The sequence below is a fragment of the Pelodiscus sinensis genome, chromosome 8 (assembly GCF_049634645.1).
Source record: "Pelodiscus sinensis isolate JC-2024 chromosome 8, ASM4963464v1, whole genome shotgun sequence".
In the NCBI taxonomy this organism is placed as follows: Eukaryota; Metazoa; Chordata; order Testudines; family Trionychidae; genus Pelodiscus; species Pelodiscus sinensis.
In genome coordinates this window covers 44,558,314-44,578,419 of record NC_134718.1, presented here as the reverse complement: position 1 = coordinate 44,578,419, position 20,106 = coordinate 44,558,314, and the positions used below count along the sequence as shown (strand labels likewise).

At 43.5% G+C, this 20,106-nt stretch overlaps 1 protein-coding gene across 2 annotated transcripts in view; it reads left to right on the top strand.

Moving 5' to 3' along the window:
* Nucleotides 1-20,106, top strand: part of KNDC1 (kinase non-catalytic C-lobe domain containing 1) — a 99,356-nt gene that overhangs the window by 9,107 nt on the left and 70,143 nt on the right. For both annotated transcript variants that reach the window (XM_006121025.4, XM_014572503.3), the window contains exon 3: nt 1,167-1,225. In XM_006121025.4, coding sequence (XP_006121087.3) covers nt 1,167-1,225 — 59 coding nt within the window. The remainder of the gene's footprint in view (nt 1-1,166; nt 1,226-20,106) is intronic.

The window sequence follows — 20,106 nt, the reverse complement described above, 5'->3', positions numbered from 1 at the left end:
GTGGACCCTGGGGTAGAGCAGCTGGGGTGCTGCCGGGTTGGTCCTGTCCGCTGCCTGCGTGCTCCACGGCTTTGCTCTGCTTTGCTCCCCGTTCCCCTGGCCTGCAGACCAGGGAGATGGGGAGCAAAGCCGCAGAGCCCGAGGGCAGCAGGACAGCCACGGCGCATCTGGGCTGTCCAGCTGCCCCCGTGCTCCGCGGCTTTGCTCCGGACGCCTGTGGTACAGCAGCTGGGGCGCTGCCGGTTGGTCCCATAGCGCCGCTCTGGGCACTACTGGACCAACCCGGCAGCACCCCAGCTGCTCTGCCCCAGGCGTCCCCAAGTCAGCTGCTGCTGAAACTGACCAGTGGCTGACTACAGGAAGCCTCTGTCCCGGGCTTCCTGGAATCAGCCGCTGATCAGTTTCAGCAGCAGCTGACTTGGGGACGCTTGGGGTTCTTAAGTTGATTCTGTATGTAAGTCGGAACTGGCGGTCAGTTTCAGCAGTGGCTGAATCTGGACGCCAGTTCCGACTTACATACAGATTCAACTTAAGAACAAACCTACAGTCCCTATCTTGTACGTAACCCGGGGACTGCCTGTAATGGAAGAATTCGGTATGCAGCGACCTACTTTTAATGACTATTTTTCCAATCTTCTCTGTGCTTCTCCCATTTTATACCTATTTTTTGTCCTATTACAACTCATTCAGAATCAAACTGCTCTTCTTTTACTGCCTTGTCATTTCTGGAACATTGTCACAGTCCTATTTAATCTGCTAGAAGAGATGACTGTCGATCTCTTTTTAAAGAAAGAGGAAATTATGTGTAAGCAATTCAGGTTAAGGTGTGCCTTTCCTTTCCTTCTAAAGGAGTGATACTGTGAGCTCCATGCAACAGGAGGCAATAATGCAAAAATTGCATTGCACCTTGGGATATAAAATCCCACTACAGAAAGGAATACTTCCATATGTGATTATTAAAGAGTCTTTTGGTAAGAATTAAAATTCCCTTACAGCACTGGAACCATCTGCTCTGTACAGGGTTATCTTTGCAATTTGGATGTGGGATAGCCAACAGACTTGTCAATTATATAGATTTCATTTTGGGACCTCAAACTGTCAATACATGCTATATGCATATATAGTTGTCTATTTCTTAATCTGGCATTCTTTTTTTTTTTTAATAGATGATCCAGAAGGTGCCTTTGTACCACCAGAATTTGATATCACTGGTAACACATTTGAGGCAAGTAACAGATAAAGATATTGTTCATATTCTTGGTATTTTTACAATAATGAATGCTTATTTTTCTTCTGCGTACAGTTTTATGTTTGTATTTAATGCTCATGGATGAGCACATTATTTTGCAAATGCAGAATATGTATAGGTGTATTAAATATAAATTTCCATTGAAGTGAAATGGTGCATTAACAATTTTCTGTATAAGTAATTTTTCATTTAACTGAAAATATGAACCTTTTTTTGCCAGAACAGCATATTGATCTGCCTTAGACCACAGCTGGTCAGAATTGTTTTATGTATCCTTCATTGGTTACATTTGTTTGTTCAGAGACTAGCCATGAATTTTTATTGCTAAATATAAAATTTGTTTGCTATCTTCAGTAAAATAATCCATGGTGGGGCAATCAACAATTTTATCTTTGATTTAATGAAGAAACAAATGGATGTCTATTGCCTTGCAATTCACAAATGCTCTACATTGTTAAATTAAATTAGTACTAAATTGTTTACAGTAATTCATTAGTCTCCCAAATCAGCCATCCAATTTCAGTGTTGCAAGAATGTTTGTTTTTGTTACTTTCTATTGAAATTCCTGCATACAGAATTTAATTTTTTGGATTGTATTTTATATAATGCTTAAAATGGTTTCATGGGCAGCATCTCGTCTTGTCAGTCAAGTTACAAGGAAATGTATTTTGTTTCTACATAATTTAAAACAAATAATGTTTTTATTTTGATACTTGCCTTTTGTATAATGAGGTTTATAATCTTTTGTTTGGCAATTAAGTGCTACAAATATGAGAGTGAGAAATAAATAGAAAAAATATATAATATGGTATGGTACAGCTCTGGAGGCTTGATGGATGTGAGTTCCTCTCCTATTTCTACTTAATCCCCCAGGCATATTTCATATAATTACATAGGCAATCATTGGTCAAATGGCTTGTCAGTCTATAATCCAGGTTTTGGCAGTCAGTGTGTAAGGAGAGCAGTAATAAATTATTACTAATAATGTTCTTTACATTCTGACTTTGTTTTGAGAGAGTGAAGTATGGTTGGTAGCCATTTCTTCTTGAGAGGCACTGAAAGTTTTAGTTTCTCTCCTTTAGACTGATGTCCCAACAGCTCCTTTAGGTCATGAGGGATGAATATTTTCTCTACTCTTTATGCCAAGATAATCTTACTTGTTTTGCATTCTCATTACAGTTCTTTGAGGTCTACGTCCTTCTTTCTTTCCTACATAAGCCTGTTTTCTCTCCATTTGTCTAAAGACTTTTACCTCTGGTGAGCTTGGTTTTGTGTTCCACGTGTAGGCCCTCGCTGGGCAGTCATTTGGAAGTCAGTTTTTGAGCTTTTCTGGCCCAAAGGTGCTCAAGAATGCATTAGTCTTTCCCTGTTGCCAACTCTCTCAACACATGAGATGTGAGACTAGCAGCTACAGCTGTTGGGGAAAGTTTCTAAGCTTTGAATATTGAATACTGGGAATAATTTTGGGATTTGAGCATTGGAGGAAGAGTACTTCTCCTAAAAACTCTCTAATCTTAGTTTGGTTTAAAGTTTTGGATGAGATGCAAGCCTTTTTTTATTTCCCAAACCAGTTTATCCATGTCTACTAAAAATCCTATACTATCTAGCTTTACTAGTATTTAACTCTTCTGCTTTAGCAGTGCTTACAGATTGGACCTACCTTGCAGAGGGGGCAAGGGAACAGTAGAGAGAAGAAAAACGGTTAAATATACAAGTCTTTATTTTCTACAGTGTTAGAAATGTAGGCCAGGTCTACACTGCTGCCGAAGATTGGCTTAAGGTACGCAATTCCAGTTATGTAAAACATGTAGTTGAAGTCGAAGTACCATAAGCTGAGCTGTAGCACTGTCCTCACAGCAGAAGGTTGATGGGAGAAATGTTCCTGTCTACTTCCCTTACTCTTTGCAAGGAGTAGAAGTTCTGGCATCGACGGGGGGGTATCCTCAGCATTTGATTTAGTGGATCTTTATTTGACCCACCAAATTGAACACCAGAAGATTGACCGCGACAGCATCAGTCTTCTCAGTAGTCTAGACATGGCCTTAAGTAGAGCTCTTATCGTCCTGAGTCCACAGGGACAAACTAATATTGTACTCTGAGAAACCTAATGTTTTTAGTGAAACTCGGCACTTTCTGGATATGTACCTGTTGTATACACAGGTGTATTCTATAGATGCTCTCTTACAAGGGTCATCAATGCAATGCAGTAGTATTTGAGAGAACCCCATTTTCCCCAGTGTACTTGGATTAGGAGCGGGGTTTGTGTTTACATTTTGTTTAAATGTTGACTTTTTAACTGTTTTTCCTATATCTGACATCAGTAAATAAACTATGGATATTGACCAGGCTCTCAAGGCCAAAACACCTAATCCAGAGATGTCAAACATGTATTACTCAAACATAGCTTTGGTTCCAGTAGACAGTGGTATTTCTGGAAAACAAAGTCTCAAGTGCACTCTATTATAAAAGAGGCTGAGAAGTGCACTAATTTTAAGGCAATTATTGCAGGAGGCCCCCAACTTGCGCCACAATTCGTTCTGAAGGAAGCGTTGCAAGTGAGGGGCATCATAAACTCAAACCTGCATTTAAGGTAGGTGCCATACACCATTGTAAATGCAGGCCAAGGACGTAAGACGGGGGTTTCCAGCCCCTTCCGCACTTAAAAAAATGGTTGTAAGTGGGGGGAGTCGGAACGCGGATGGTCGCATCTCAGGGGCCTCCTGTATTTATACATATCCTGTATATTCCTGATCTGGTTTCCGGTTTCTGCTGTCTTTCAGTATTTGCCTGGTTTTGTATTTTTAAAAAAATGCATGTTTACTCAGCACAGTAGGAAACTTTAGAGTCTATGAACTAACACAAAGATACATTTCTGTTCTCTAAATCAAAAGTTTACGTAATTGTAGCTTTTTTTCCCTGTGCAGTCCCAGCTCCTACTCCTCTCCCCCCGCCTCTGCCCCCTTGCCTTTTATCCCAGTTTGCTAGTCTGGTGATCAGTGAATTTTTATCAGGAAGAGACGCACAACAGAAATTGTTGTGTTACTGAGTTCTTCAGTAGATTTATTTCTATCATCAACATAGTACAATAAGAGTTTGAAACTAACACTTCAACCCAAGGCAATCAAGTTTCTACCCTTCAGTCTGGGACTATGGATCTCTGAAGAAAATTCTGACACTTCTAGCATGTGATCTTGCATTTAGATGCAAGAGTTTCAGATGTCTGCCATGGGTGAATGTGGTTTATAAGTTTTTAATAGCACAGCTGTTCATGTCACCTATGTTCTGATCAATTGAACTCTTTAATCCAAATCTGCATGCATGTGCATTCAGCACTGCTTAATTTTTTTCTGCTTATGGCAGATGTAACATTTAGCACAAATATTGATAACTGTGACCCCTCCCTTTTTAAGAAAAGGAAACAAAATGTAGTAGTTTTTTTTCACCTACTACACCTTATAATTGTAGTGAAGTCTTGAGACTAAAATTCCCACTTGGAATTGGCAGGGATAGGAAGTGGCAGGGAGGCAGAGTTCAGGGTCTGTGAGCTAGGTCTGTTGATGTGATCTCAGGCAAGCTCTTGATGATGATGTAAATTCTACCAGGTTGCTTTCCCCAGATCTGACTTTAGGTGTGTCTCTAAATTTGCATTTCCATCCTGTGGAACTTTGGGGCTATGTCACCACCTTCCCTACAACTCTGATACTTAAATACTGTGATGCAGTAGCTCAGCCTAGACATCTACATCCATTATATGAGCATGCAAGTCACCCTAGCTGTCAGTGCCCACTTACTTTTTGTGGGTGCTCCCAATGCCTGTTCTGTCCTAATTTCCCCCCACCATCTGCCTTGTAGTTTTGAACACTTGCTGCAGGACACTCACAGAAGTTAAGTTTGCTACTCTTTTAAAGAAATGGCATATAGCTTATTAATTTAACTAGCACTGGCATACTCTCCACTTAAAGGTGTAACATGTGCTCTGAATTATCATAAGACAAGTTTATTAACGAACAGACATAGGTTTAAGTGATGCCAATTACAAGGAATAAGGATAGAAATGGTTACAAACAATTAAAAATATGCTTCTGAGACCAAAGCTGAATTTATCAAGCTAGAGTCCTTTATTCAAAGCAGTTTTTCTTGTATATATTCAGACTTTCAACCCCCTTGGCTGAAAGATTCCATTTCTCTCAGATATCTTAGAGGTCTGGCTTCTTGTAACTGCTCTGTAATGGATGCCAAAAAGATGCAATAATAATCTGTCAGCAACTTCGCTGGGCTGGTCACATTGTTCGGATGCCAGACCATTGCCTCCCACAACAGGTCCTGTTATCTCAGCTGAAAGAAGGATACTGTAACATGGGAGGTCAACGGAAGTGTTTTAAGGACTTGTTAAATGATAACTTGAAGTGCAACATTAACATTGATACTTGGGAGACACTTGCCCAGGATCTCTCAAAATAGAGAAAAGCCCTATGCAACAGCTCCCTACATTTTGAATTTGCTTGCTGACCAGCTGAGGAAGAGAAGAGGCACAGGAGGAAGGGGAGACTAGCTTCTAGTCATGGTCAACGGCTGTCCTCATTGCAATGGAACTTTGTGGTTCAAGGATCAGCCTTATCAGCCACCTGAGGGTCCACAACTACCATGGAAGATGATCACTCTCAACAATGAGTGATTGCCCATCATCATCATCATCATCATCATCATCATCATCTCAAAGGTCAATGACCTTGATTCTGGAGGCAGGAAGGCATGGGTGGCGGGTGAACAGAGGACTGGGGAAGACAAGCCTCCAAATCTACCCCTGCTGCCTGAGGCCTGCCCATGCCTCTCAAACCCTGATCAGCCCCCTCCCTTCCTTCCCTCCCCCCCCCCCCCAGCACAGGTGGCCTGCAGCCTACTCCAGCTTTCCCTGGAGCACTTGCAGCCCACAGCCCTAGCTTTCCCTGCTTCCCCCGCCCCCAGCGCAGATGGCAGGCATTTGCATTGTACAGCCCTGGCCCTTCCAGAGCATGGGAAGGGTAAGCAGGTGGGCATTCTCCGCTACACACCACCACCCCAGCCTCCCAGCCCCAGAGCATGGGGAAGGCTTTCAGTGCAGGGCTGAAGCCTAGGAAGTCCCAGGAAAGGGGGGGGGGGCTGTGTTAAACAGGAAGGGCTTGAGGTAGAGTGTGGGCAGGGCCAGCCAGTCAGTTTGGGAAGGCATTGCCTTTCTTTGCCTCTTTTATACCCACTGCCCATCCAGGCAGGTTTTCTGCAGCTGTGAGTTCCATCTCTTGCCAAGAGTGTTAAGTTCCATCCTCAATGCTAGTTTGCTTCATGGATTAGTCTACCTTGCATGCAACTGTATCTTTGTTTCTGCCTGACAACCAGTCTGCTCAGACAAACAAATCATGTTCCTTTGTCTGGGGAGGTTGGGCTTATACATTGCTTGCCAAATACATTTTAAGAACATAATTGTAGTACATATTTATAATGCCTCATACACACCATGCAATGCGTTTTGGGACCAGACTCTTTCCAGTTTGCATTTGATACCAAACATTACTCTTTTTAGATACAAACTAGGGGGCTGTGCCCCTGCTTGCTGTGCTTGCCAACCCTCCTCTCGTGGGGGGTAGGAAACCCCAGCTCTTCCCCTCAGCCCTGCCTACAGCCGCACTAGCTGAGGCCCCTTCTCCTCCCCTTGCCACAGCAGCCCGGAACCCTTCTCCCTTAGCCCACTGCCAGTCCAGGCCCTTCCCCCCCTAACTTTCAACTATAACTCCCCTTCTGCTATGGTGTGAGCCAGGCTCAGCTCTAACTCCAGTGGCAGGGCGCAGAGAGGCACGGGTAGCGTGCTGTGTGCACACGGTGCTTCGGGCTGCTGAGGTGGGGAAAGCAGCAGCTCAGGGGACTGCTATCCCGACCTCTCCCCCATGCAGGCACACCTAAGCTGCTCACCAACCCAGCCCTGCCTGCAGAACCCAGGGCCAGTCATCCACCCACCAGGAGCAGATGGGAAGGAGTGGAGAGGTCTGTGTGGTGACTCTCCCAGGCAGCTTGGGGGTGCTCTGGCAGCCACGGTAAGTGCAGCTTCTGTGGAGGGGGTGGAGTCTCTGCGTGGGCAGCCGGACTCTGGGCAGTCGGGCACTGTGCTCCAGTTCCCCAAGAGCCTGGCAGCAGGAGAGCCCTCAAGAGCCTGCTGCTGGCACATAAGCCCCTCTCCTTGTGCCTGTCCTTGGGCTGCCATCCCAAGCACTGTATCCTGTCCTCCATCCTGCCTCTGAGCTGTCGTGGCTGCAGTGTGGGGTCTGCCAGCTACTGTGCCATGTTTCTTGGCATTGGAAGCACTGTGAGGTGGAGTGGAGGAAGGGGAGTAGGGGCTTGGTTTAAAATATCAATTCCAACTGGCGAGGAGAAGCAGCAAGATTGGGCTTGAGCAGGGGCAGGTGGGATGCAGAGTGATGTGATTATAAGTGAGTTTTGGTGTAACGCAGTGATGGGCAAAGTCCCTCTGCAGGCCAGATCCAGCCCACCAAGCCAGTGGATCTGGCCCACAGTCACCCTGTTGCTCTCCCACCCATAGGCCAATCAGGACCTGGGGGCGGGGGAGCATGCAAAGTCTCCTTGCCCCCACAAGAGCGTGTGATGGCTAGAGAGACATGCCAGCTATTTTAAAACTGCCGACATGGCTCTCTAGCTGCCGCGTGCTCTTGCGGAGCCAAGGATACTTCACGTGTTTCCCCGCCCACAGGCATTGATTAGCCTGGGGACAGGGAGAGTGCGTGAGGTCTCCTCCCGCTAGGTGCCTAGAGGGAACTGCCAGCTGTTTTAAAACAACTGGCACTTTTCTCTAGGGGGCAGGGTGGGGCAGTGAGGGGGAAGATTTTCGTGCTCCCCCACACCTGGCCAATCAGGGTTGGGGAAAAGGACAAGAAGTCTCCTGGTCCCACCCCTTCCAGGATGGCCCAGGGCCACTTCACAAATTTCTGAAGTGGCTCCCTTTTAAAAATTATTGCCCACCCTGGTATAATGAGTGTCAGACCTGAAAAAAGAGTGGTGAGCCATCAGTGGGCCTGTGTGTTACACCCACGCTCTCACCCCCATACTTGCTCGAAACAGGATGAACAGTCTTGTTACTTGCCTATTCTCTCCAAAGCCACCTTTGTGCAGGATGGGGGTAATGGGAGGAAGAGGGAGACGTTGCTTTATCCATTCTCCAAAACACTTTGCTTGATAGGACATAGAACATGGAATTCTTCTGATGTTCTATGTCTCCTGCTGTTTCGTGGGTTGTCTTCCACAGCGATTGACTACAGTATGTTTCCTGGTGAAGCTCATCCAGCAGTAACATGAAATTCCTGTGATTTAGTAGTTGACTGCTGTCCAGAAAATCTTGACTAATATAAGTAAAACTGATTTGTCTTGTTTAAATTCATTCCAGTGCTTGGGTAAGTGAGATACTGTAGCTGACTGTTTCCATTCTCCACAATTCAGTGTCCTGTATTTTATTCAGAGTTTTGTCTGCTTCCCTCAGTGACACAAATAGCATACAACTTTTATTTTGATTTGCTGTAATTGCTCTGTAATGCTGTGGAAAAGGAAGCTGGATTCTATTCATGCATAGGATTATTAACCAAGTTCCAATGACCAACTCTTCTTACTAACATAGTCAGTCCTTGTTTTGTATTTTTTTTCGTTCACAAATGTAATTGAGGGCAGAGTATGAGGCCAGCATAGTAACAGATTTGTAATACAGTACATCTTGGTTCCCAAGTTGAGTTTGTAGGCATATTGAATTTGGATTTTCAAACTAGGCTTTAAGAATATTACATGGTAGTTTAAATGTGAGATTTGGTTGTTAGAGGGCTCATGTTCAAATGTTAGGCTATTAATGTTTATCAGTTTGTGTGTTTTCTTTTGCAGAGAAATGTCCTCAAAAGGCAGAAAACTGCATGATCAGATTTCCATAAATCTTTTTGATAGCCTCTTGGTCTATTGGGAGAGTTCTTTCTGTGCAGAAGTAGTTCTGTTTGTTCAGTGAGGTTTAAAAGAGATTAGTTTTTCTTTTAGTTGTCTGTTACATGGAACACACTGAGCCCTTGCCCTAGGTCTGAGAAGCTTCCCCCAAGCTCTGCTTTAATGTGCAGCTTCTGTTTGTTGAACCACATATGAGGGTAACACCTTAGAGCCTGAGTGAATGGACTCCACAGGAAATATGGGAAATATAATTGAAGCTTTAAAATAAAATTTTCATATAAAAGGGCAATATATTATGTATCTGGGATAAGATATATTGGATATGAAAAGAGAGGTAGCAATACAATGTAAAAATGTATGATTGCAATTCTTAATGCTAGATTTTTGGCTACTGGGACCCTTAAATGCAATCATTTCTCTTCAGGGTTTTATTTGTAGTTTGGAGAGAAATGTGAGGGGTTAGGTGGAAGAGATTTATTAATACACTTGCTTAAAAAGGAACACTAAGCTTCGGTTTAGTTCCGCAAAGAAACTTGTCTATATTAATCATTTTCTTTTATCATTTTAGTGGTGTGTTTTCTACACAATACAATTCAGTTTTTTTAAAATCAATCTTGCAATAGGCATCTTGTCACCATAGATAAATTTAATCTTACCCTGACTGAGTTGTCTTTGCACCACATGGACCTTGGCGGCATTTTTTTTTAATTGATAACCCAAGCACAAACTAAAAATATATATATTTAGTATTTTTTTAATCACTGTAATTTAACTTTTTGTTGCACAATAAAAATCTAATTCAGGTATGAATTTGAGAGGTAATATAATAATCTCTGCTCAACAGCTGTTTACCTGCTTTCTAGGTCCCATGTGTCAATTGGGAACATATTGTGTTAGTTTAATTAAGTGACAAGAATTTCACACTATAAGAGGTATCGTCAAAATATAGAGGAAGTAATCTGGGTAATTATTGATGTGACTAGAGAAATAGATGTGAGGCTCACAATTTCAGAATGGGTGTAAAATGTGAATGTACTGAGCTTCAACCCCCTCTTCTCTCCCCTCCTTCCCCCGGAAAGGGGCTGTTGCCACCTCATGTTGCTGCCTCTGTATCTGATGCACCAGCGTGGGGCAACAGGCAGCTAGTCCACGAGGGGAGCCGGTTTTTAAACTGGCTCCCCTTGCAGACCAGCTCCTACCTAGCAGGGGCTCCTCGAGAGTGGGGCCAGAGCACACTAACTGCTCTCCTTCCCCCGTTCCCTCCCCCCAGGATTATAGAATAGTCAAATAACTGATATTTAACATCCCTAATTTGAGGTGTATGTGCAATTCTTGTTGGCTGGGAGGGTATTATTAAAATGGTGGCATAGGTAGCTTTTCCCTAATTTGATTTGGCCCCAAATGTGCAAATACATGAGTGAGTTAACTTTACACGGCTCAGTAGTCCCGTTAAAGTCAGTGCCTCTAGTTAGTAGCATATGTAACGTTACTCAAGCTCAAGTATTTGCAGGCTAAGGACCCCTTTGTTTGTATAAAAACACCACTAGGTTTTTAAGTGAAGTGAATGCTTTTGAAAGTGACTAGTAGTGCCCTGAGCCTGTGGGGAGCTATACTCAAATTTTGACCTATAACAGTTGGATTTTGTTCAGTCCTCTGTCTCTCCTAAGCAAAATATGTCAAACATACTGAATTGTATGGTGGCTTGTATGTGTGCTAATGGCCATTATAGAATGCTATCACACTAATATTCATTTTGACTTGAGGCAGGATTGGAGCTCTAGTTACTGAAGAGGAAAGGCTAGCAGATTTACTGTAAGCTAACGCCGTTTAATGGTTACATCTCTCCAGCAAACCAAAATACATGGGTTCTAGTTTGAAAGAATACTTTTTTTTTTGTAAGTAGTAAGGTGTGTCAGTCTTCCAATAAATTAAAAAAAGTGAACTGGGTTTTATTGGCTTGATCTTTCTGCCAGCTGTCATGTTCCAACAGGCTCCCAATATAACTTCTATTTTTATGGATGCAGTTTTTAGTCTACAATAGCTGTTTTGGCCAAACTGTGAAGAAATCGATGTGATACGTAGTGTTATAAATGTTGGCGACATTTTAGTATACCATACTTAGGCTCTAGGGGTATGTCTAGACTACACGCTTTTGTCAACAGAAGTTTTGTCAACAGATAGGGTGTGTCTAGACTATATGCCTCCGTTGATGGAGGCATGTAGATTACAGATAGGCAAAGGGAAATGAAGCCGCGATTAAAATAATCGCGGCTTCATTTAAATTTACACGGCTGCCACTCTGAGCCGACAAACAGCTGATCTGGCACTAGTCTGGCCGCGCCGCGCCGACCTGAAAGCCTTTTATCGACATCCCCCTTATGCCTCGTAGGATGAGGTTTATAGGGAATGTCGATAAAAGGCTTTCATTTCGACAGGGGAGCATCCAGACTAGCGCCCGGAGCCGACAAACAGCTAATCAGCTGTTTGTCGGCTCAGCGCGGTAGCCATGTAAATTTAAATGAAGCCGCGATTATTTTAATTGCGGCTTCATTTCCCTTTTTCGAATACACAAATCTACATGCCTCCGTCGATGGAGGCATGTAGTTTAGACGTACCCGTACTGTTGACAGTAGCGCCTTCTGTCGACAGAACTCTGTCCACAAAAGGTGGTGTTCCTCGTAGAATGAGGCTTACCGCTGTCGACAAAACTGCTGAGTTCTGTCGACGTTATGTCGACAGAACTCAGCGGCAGTGTAGACACAGGTATAGTTTTGTTGACACAACCCTGTAGTCTAGACGCACCCTAGGAGTTTGCCCATCAGCAAGGGCAGCTGTCACTCTGAGGCAAAGTTGATGCAGCATGTTAGAGAAGTAACCTGCTCTGCTCTGTAATGGAGAGTTTACTTTTGTTGTTGGTTTTATTTCCATAATGCAAAGTAAATCATTAGAACTGAAGCTATAGAGTGGCTCTTTGTGCCTGAAAAGCATAAGTCTTTCTGCTCATTTTTTTTTTTCAAGAATTCTCTGATGCAAGTTAAATTACCAGCTGTGTTTTAAGTGCCTCTCTGAAAATCTGGCCTTAGTTTGTCAAAATGACTTGTGTGTGCCCTCAGTTAGGGAGACAAGGGGACCCAGTGGTGGCAGTTCCAGCATCCTTGGTTTGCCCATGATGATCCCTGGTCTCCCTCCCACTATGTTCTGTTTAGGGTTGCCAGGTGTCCGGTTTTGAACTGGACAGTTCAGTATTTGAGCTTTCTGTTCAGGAAACAAATTGAGAAAATATAAGTGTCCGGTACTTTCTAAATAAGATGTAATGTAGATTATGATGTAATGTCAAGTGTGTCCGGTGTTTTTGTTGAAACCATCTGGTAACGCTAGTTCTGCTGTGTGGGGTGCTCCATGTGAGACTCCATTTGAAATCTGTTGCCTTTCTCCCTCATTGGTTCTTCTACCAAATGCTCTTTGTTCCTTATTTGCCCCTGAGAAAATGTGGCAGACTGTGGTGGTTTTAGGGACTTAGTGGGATAGTAATGAGCACTCACACTTACAGGTTGAACCTCCCTGGTCTGGGACCTGAGTGGTCCCAAACAAGGGAATTTTCTGGACCAGGGGAAGTCGAGTGTCTCCCGGGGCTACCCTCCTGGCTGCCACCACAGGAGAACATGGAGGCCTGATCTCCTCTTCCCACTTGCCTGGCTCTGATGCCTTCAGCCTACTTTCAGGACCCTGCTCCTGGAGTTCCCTGGCCCATGCTGGGAGGCAGCTGCTCCTGGATTCCCTGCCTCCAGCTGCCTGACCCCGTGCAAGGCAGCAACCGCTCTTGGGGCTCTCTGCTCCTATCCCCCACAGGGTGGCAGTTGTTCCTGGGGCTGCTGTTGACCAGACCGGCTGTCACACTCAACCTCTTTGGCTGTGGCTTTCAGGTCTAGCAATATCTGTGGTCCTACTGGACCACGGATGTTGCTAGACCACAGAATCCTGGATGAGAGAGGTTCACCTGTATTAATGTTTGCAAAACTTTTTTTCTTTTTAAAACTTGTTTCTGTTGTTCATGTGACTTCAAGGCTCTTTCTATACTGCAATGCTGTTTCAGGATACCTCAGTATCCCAAAATAGCTATCCCCTGTCTTAACAGCAAGCCTGATATTTCAAAATATAATGGGCTCACTATTCTGGTGTCCCTGTAAACCTCATTGCACAAGAAGTAAGGGATGTTTTGGAATAGCAGGTTATTTCAAAATTTGGCACTGTGTAGACAGTGCTACATTACAAAATAAGCTATTTTGAAATGAAATTGAAATAAGATATGCAATTGCGTATCTTATTTCGAGCGACGGTGCAGTGTAGATGCACCCCTAATATAAATGGGGAAGATCTGCCTCACTGAACAGAATAGCTTTTTGAAATGACAGTCGTCATTTTGTATAATTGAGTCTGCTTAAAATGAAAATGTGCATAAATTAGCCTGGATCTTATAAATCAAGACAGAAATGTCTGCCACTTCATTGTTCTGCAGTCCAGGTAGAAATCCTAGGTGTCTTGGAAAAGAGTTCACACATTGAAACCTCTCCAATTTTCAGTTGTAGATTCTACTTTTTGTCCTTCCATATCCACTCTTGTTCTTCTTCCCTTGCCTACGGTTGCTGCCAACTTTGTAATATTTAAAAAAAGGACATTCCGGTAGAAATATTTGAACCTCCACCATGCCACCTCTTTCCACCTCCCCTCTCCCATGCCCTGACTCTGCCTTCCTTCCCCTCCCTGCTTCTCTCCCCAGAGTCTCCTCCTTGGCTCTGCACCCCTATTTTCCTCCTTCTCCCATTGCTATACTTCCTCTTTTCCTCCACCCACCCATCCAGGTCAGTAGAGGCTCCTCTTTGGACACAGGTGGATGCAGTGCCAGCTGAGTTTGGGCTGGTGCAAGGAATGCACCGATGCCTCCTCCACCCACATTCACAAGATGTTGGATGTCTGATCAATACATCTGACCAAATGCTATCAGGTCCCCTTTTCAACCAGATTTTTCAGTTGAAAACTGGGCACTTGGCCACTCTGTCTGGCTCTCAGATACAATTATTGAAATTAGAGAAATATTTAAAAATAGTCAGCTTTGTAAATGTATAGGACAATAGAAATATTATATTAGTAGTGAAGTCTGTCAAACCTTTTCTGAGGCTTTCGAACAAAAGGAGCTAGACTCATCAGCTATGATACTCAGTGACTATGCAGGGAAAGTTTTGGGGCAGTTGAAATACAACAATACAGGTATCGTGTGCCTAAAGATCATGCCTATGTAATTCAAAAATGTATAGAATATGTATTCTATCACTTGTTTGTTAAACTAGGTTGGCGTATTTCTCCTCCTTTTTGCTCCAGCTCTGTTTGCAGACCGGAATGTCTGCGAAGAGTTACTAATGTTGTGCAATGCAAATTGATTGCTTGACATTTCACACAAGAACAAGTTAAGACTTGCAAGACTTCATTTAGATGCTAGGCCAATAAGTCAATCTGAGTAGTGAAATAAATTGCCAGTAAATTTCCCAACCACAAGTGTATTATTTGATTACACCTATGGTGTAATGCCATTCTTTCCCTTGCAGGAAAAATTTTTTAAGTAGTTTTCAAATACTTTTGGATGCTTCAGTTTTCTCTAATAAATTAAATCAGATTATTACCAGAGGAAGTTTTTTGAAAAAACAAACACAATCGTGCTCATAGGTATACAGTTATCCTATAGTTTTTCAGCAATTTAATAACAAGAATGTAGTTTATATTCTACTACAGGTTGAACCTGTCTAATCCAGTATTTTCTGTGTTCTGTGCTGTGGTTTAGCTCTAATTTACCCCTAAATGTCTTGTAAGAGCCCAGCAAACAGTGAAAGTGTTAGTAATGCTTCTAAACAATATTGACCTGTGGTTCAGCAAAGTCTCTGATTTGGCATTGGTCAGGTCCCGAGGGTGCCAGACTAAAGAGGCTCAAGTAGGGATGTTAGCATATAGTCGTTAAAAATGATTAACCAATAAACTTGGTCTTATCTGTTAATCCAAACAACTACATTACATTCTCCACCCCTCTCCCCCACCCACCCCTGCTGCCTCTGTATAAGAGGAAGCAAGGTGGAGGAAGGTGGGAGCCAGCTTTTAAGCATTGCATGCCCTGGAGCCATCTGCCCACCCCTGCACTGCTGCCTCTGAGAGAGGCAGAAGTGTGGAGGGTGAGGGGGGCAGATGGGAGCCAATATACAAGGGGAGCCAGCTCCATGGAGCCGCCGTCTCCTCCCCCATTCTGTCTCCTACAGAGGCAAAGGGGGAGTGAGTTAGGCAGGAGCTGGTGCTCAGGGGGAGCTGGATTAAAAGGAGGGGAGGGGCAGAAGGGATGCCAGTGCAGCCTCTGTCTGCTGGGAGCTCGGGCTCTCTGCGAACAGAGGTTGCTGCAGTGGATCATCCTCTATCTGTGGCAGACCTGGGCTCGCAGTGGATGGAGGCTGTTCCATGAAGCAGCCTCCGTCCCCTGGGAGCTCGGACCCCTTCTCCCCCTCCACCCCTGTGCAAACAGGGGCTACCACCATCCCGCAATACTGCCTCTGTATCAGCACATTGACTGCTAGCCCTGCCCCCAGGGGGTCATTGAATAATTGTGTAACTGCTCAAATTTGCTGCAGTCGCAGGCTTAAATGACATCTAACATACCTAGTTCAACCTGTATTTAGCATTTTTATTTGAAGACTAATTTTCTGTCACATGTAGTGTAAAATGAATAAAATATTCACATATAATACAATATTTCAAAGTAATTACTAGACTTAAAAAAAATGGACCCATTACGTTATGTATGATATTGAGGGACTCTCCTGCAAGAAAATATGCTGGGAAGTTATGGCTTCCATACTAATTCTAGGTCACATTTCTGATCTCAGGTATATCAACAAATTCCAAAATGGATGGAGTTTAGATTTCAGATTTTATTCTCAATTGTACTGTGCAATGTGATTTAACAATTGTGTAATCCTTCAATATTCATAATCTAATTCCAGTGCAATTATAATGGAAGGAAGTGTGGGTTTTGTGGCTAGAGGAAGTGTGGTGTGAGTCGTCTTGGGTTCCTGATACAAATTTGTGATAGTCTCCTACCCCATGCTTTGTGAAGTGTGGCTTCTGAATATAAATATGCATAATTTGTAGATGCTTTAAACAAAATGTCCTGTAATCTATCCGCTATACAGGCAGTCCCCGGGTTACGTACAATATAGGGACTGTAGGTTTGTTCTTAAGTTGAATTTGTATGTAAGTCGGAACTGGCGTCCAGATTCAGCCGCTGCTGAAACTGACCAGCGGCTGACTACAGGAAGCCTGAGGCAGAGTTGCTCTGCCCCAGGCTTCCTGGAATCAGCCTCTGATCAGTTTCAACAGGCTGAATCTGGATGCCAGTTCCATACAGATTCAACTTAAGAACCCCAGGCGTCCCCAAGTCAGCTGCTGCTGAAACTGATCAGCAGCGGCTGACTTGGGGACGCCTGGAGCAGAGCAGCTGGGGTGCTGCCGGGTTGGTCCAGTAGCGCCCAGAGCGGCGCTGCGGGACCAACCAGCAGCGCCCCAGCTGCTCTACCACAGGCGTCCGGAGAAAAGCCTGGTCTGCAGGGGGAGGGGGCGTTCTAGCCGCGCCCCCCTCCCCCTCCCAACAGACCAGGGAGACGCGGGCGGCGGACCGAGATGCACCGCGGTCCTGCTGCCCGGGTCCTCCGCAGCTTTGCTCCGCGTCTCCCTGGTCTGCTGGAGACAAGCAGACCAGGGAGACAGGGAGCAAAGCCTCTGAGGACGCCGGCAGCAGGACAGTTGCGGCACGTCTGGGCTGTCCGCTGCCCGCGTGCTCCGCGGCTTTGCTCCCCGTCTCCATGGTCTGCTGGTCTCCGTTCGTAACTCAGGGACTGCCTGTAATGTTACAGTGTGCTGGAGCTGTATAACCTATTTTGGTGCATGTATCATTCTTGTATGTAAAGTTAGAAATATAAGTATGGGTACATCTAAACTATATCCCTCTTTTGAAAGAAGGATGTAAATTAGACATATCGAAGTTGCAAATGAAGCCGAGATTTGAATTTCCCACACTTCATTTGCATAATCATGTCACGGCATTTTTTTTTTTTTTTTGAAAAACACTATTTTGAAAGTGAAGCCGCCATCTAGACATTCTTTTGAAAAGAAAAGCCTTTTTCGAAAGATCCTGTACACCTCATTTTTGAAAGAGGGCAGGGGAAGCCAATTGTTCTCCTCTGTGAACCTGGCAATGACGAATTGGTGAGGGTGAGGCTGAGGGCCTATCCCTCCACCCACGTTGTGCTTCCCCTTGTTTCCCATTCCCATCACATTCCCACCAGATGCAGAGAGAGGTTTCAGGTCAGGGGGAAGAGGGGACAGAGGCCACAAGAATATCTTCACTTTGTACCAACTACAGCAAACTTGAAAGGAAATGATATGACTGAGAAGTGGTGTCCTTGGCCAGTTTTTTCAGTGATCAGTTTAGCATGGAAAATATTTGCTTTTTTTTTTTTTTTTTTTTTTAAAGGCACATATTGTGCATAGTTGACCTCTTTGTCATGCTTACCTGTCAGCCGACGGTCAGGGCAGTGTGTGTGTGTATGCTTCTGAGAAAAGGTTTAACGTCCGTGTCTTTACTGCTAGGACCGGGGTCCCGTCGCAGAGGGTGGCCAGCAGGCCAACAGACGCCCCGTTATATAGAAAGAGCTTATTACACCTTAGATTTTAACTGCTAGAACACAAGGGTTCCTTCGCAGCGGGCAGCCTGGGAAAGGCTGGAAAGGTGCCCCAACGGATCTTGTCACCTGGGAGTGACACAGATCCAAACGCCCAAGCTCTCCCTATGTCTGTCCCTTTATGACTGGCTGAAGTTCTTTTAAATTGTGCTTGGTTCTGTTACAGCAACTGAAGGAGTCAGGTTAAAGCTTAAACAGTTACAGGTTTATTAAAAGACTTATAAAAGCATATGGTTACAATGGCTATTGCTCTATTTCTTAAATGCTAACAAATACAGATTTTAAAAATGGTTACAAAGAAAATAAAGATAGAAAATAGAAATAATGGTAGAAAATAGAAATAATGGTACCAAGTGACAGCTTAATCTTTAAAGAGCTCTAAGTCTATGTATATATATACTTAAACAAAGGACCACATCCAGGTACAATTTTTACCCCTTTCTGTGCCTCTCAACTCCAGCGTGTCAGGCCAGGGCCGGTCTCTCAATTCCTAGGAAAGACGAATACGAGGTGGGCGTCCCCTTGGAACCTCGGGAGATCAAACACCAAACCTGACCAGCAGATAAATGGTAGATTGACACTCAGAAAAAATGCGCTGCTGGACCTATCTTTATACCCCTGGGGGCCCGTATTCTCTTTCTTATTTAAGATGCTGAATTGTACTGGTCTGTTTTGTGGCGCCAGTTCTTACAAGCAAGTTTCAAGTTAATTTACACTTGCAAGAGAGATAACTAAATTGTGAGCACTAGACATTTTTTACTGGGCGAGAGATTCCTCCCCCCGCGGATGGATGTGTGTTCGTATCAATATGGGTTTTAGTCAAGGGCACTCCTTGGCAGCCTCTTGGTCAGCAATTGGCGTATCTCTGTTTACAGCCATTCACGGTCACACAGCCTGGGCCTTCTGCTCTGTGTGCCCTGTATGCTCCAGGCAAGCAAAAATGGATGTTACAAGGGGGTTCCTGTCTGGCTACATTACCCACAAGATTCCACCTGAGGATTATGTCATGCTACTCCTATGGACATTGTTATGGTATAACACTTGATGATTTTTTTTTTTACTTGAATGTAACCAATACACTACAAAAACCATGTATGATTACTCCCCAAGGACTTCATAATCTAAATTAGACACAATCTAATGCATTATGTATTTAAATTTCATTAATAGGGGATAATCTAGGCTTCTTTCCATGGACAATTCGTTTCTGTGGTAGAAATCCTATAGTTTAAATGTGGAAGGAGAAGGTTCTTGGAGCTTTCCAAGAGGGTTTTGCTATGTGTTTACAGGGTTGAACAGCTAATCTAAATAAGCACACCTTTCAGGCGGTGTGTGTTGAGGACTTGTTATAAATAATTTGTCTTTCATAATTGTAGCTCTAAAATAAAATGCTTTAAAAAAATATACTGAGTGCTACAGATTCGGATTATTTTCAGAAAATGGTTATTCATTATTTACAAGAAGGGCAAGTAGGTACCCAAGTTATTCCCACAAGTGCTCTCCATGTTGTTTTTGTCCTAATCACTGCTGCATTATGAAGCTTTAGAATTTATATAAATTGTTAGAAGCATATTAAGTTCATCCCATTCCATTCCATTCTGGATCTCTTGAAATGTGTTGAGCTAAATAAAGCTCCCTTGTCTTGATAAAAGTGGCTTACTCCAAGGAGAGGAACCAAAGATGCCATTTGGCTGTGTGAAGTTTGTCTTATTTGTTTTTTTTTAAAACTTCCTAGAATTTCTTCATTGGTTGTCCCAGTTGCTAATGTTTCCCTAGGGCCTTCTGCTCCACACATAATCAGTTTATTTAATATTCTGACTTTTAAAAAATATTTTGTAATATTCTTGGGTTTTTTGATTCAGTAATTATTCAATTAAATGTATTGTCAAAATCTATTGTGTAAATATGCTTACATTACTGTCTTCCTGAATTTAGTAGCATAGCTAAGCTGTTGTAAATCTGCTAATTTTGAGGAAGTCTTGCCTGAGACATGTTTTATGGAACACAATGGTACAGTGTGTTGCAGGTTATTTGGTATTTTTTCATGCATACAGAAATGCATAGAATAACTTTTTATATCCGTGATTCTTTAATAGGTATTAATCTGTCATTAAATGTTGAATA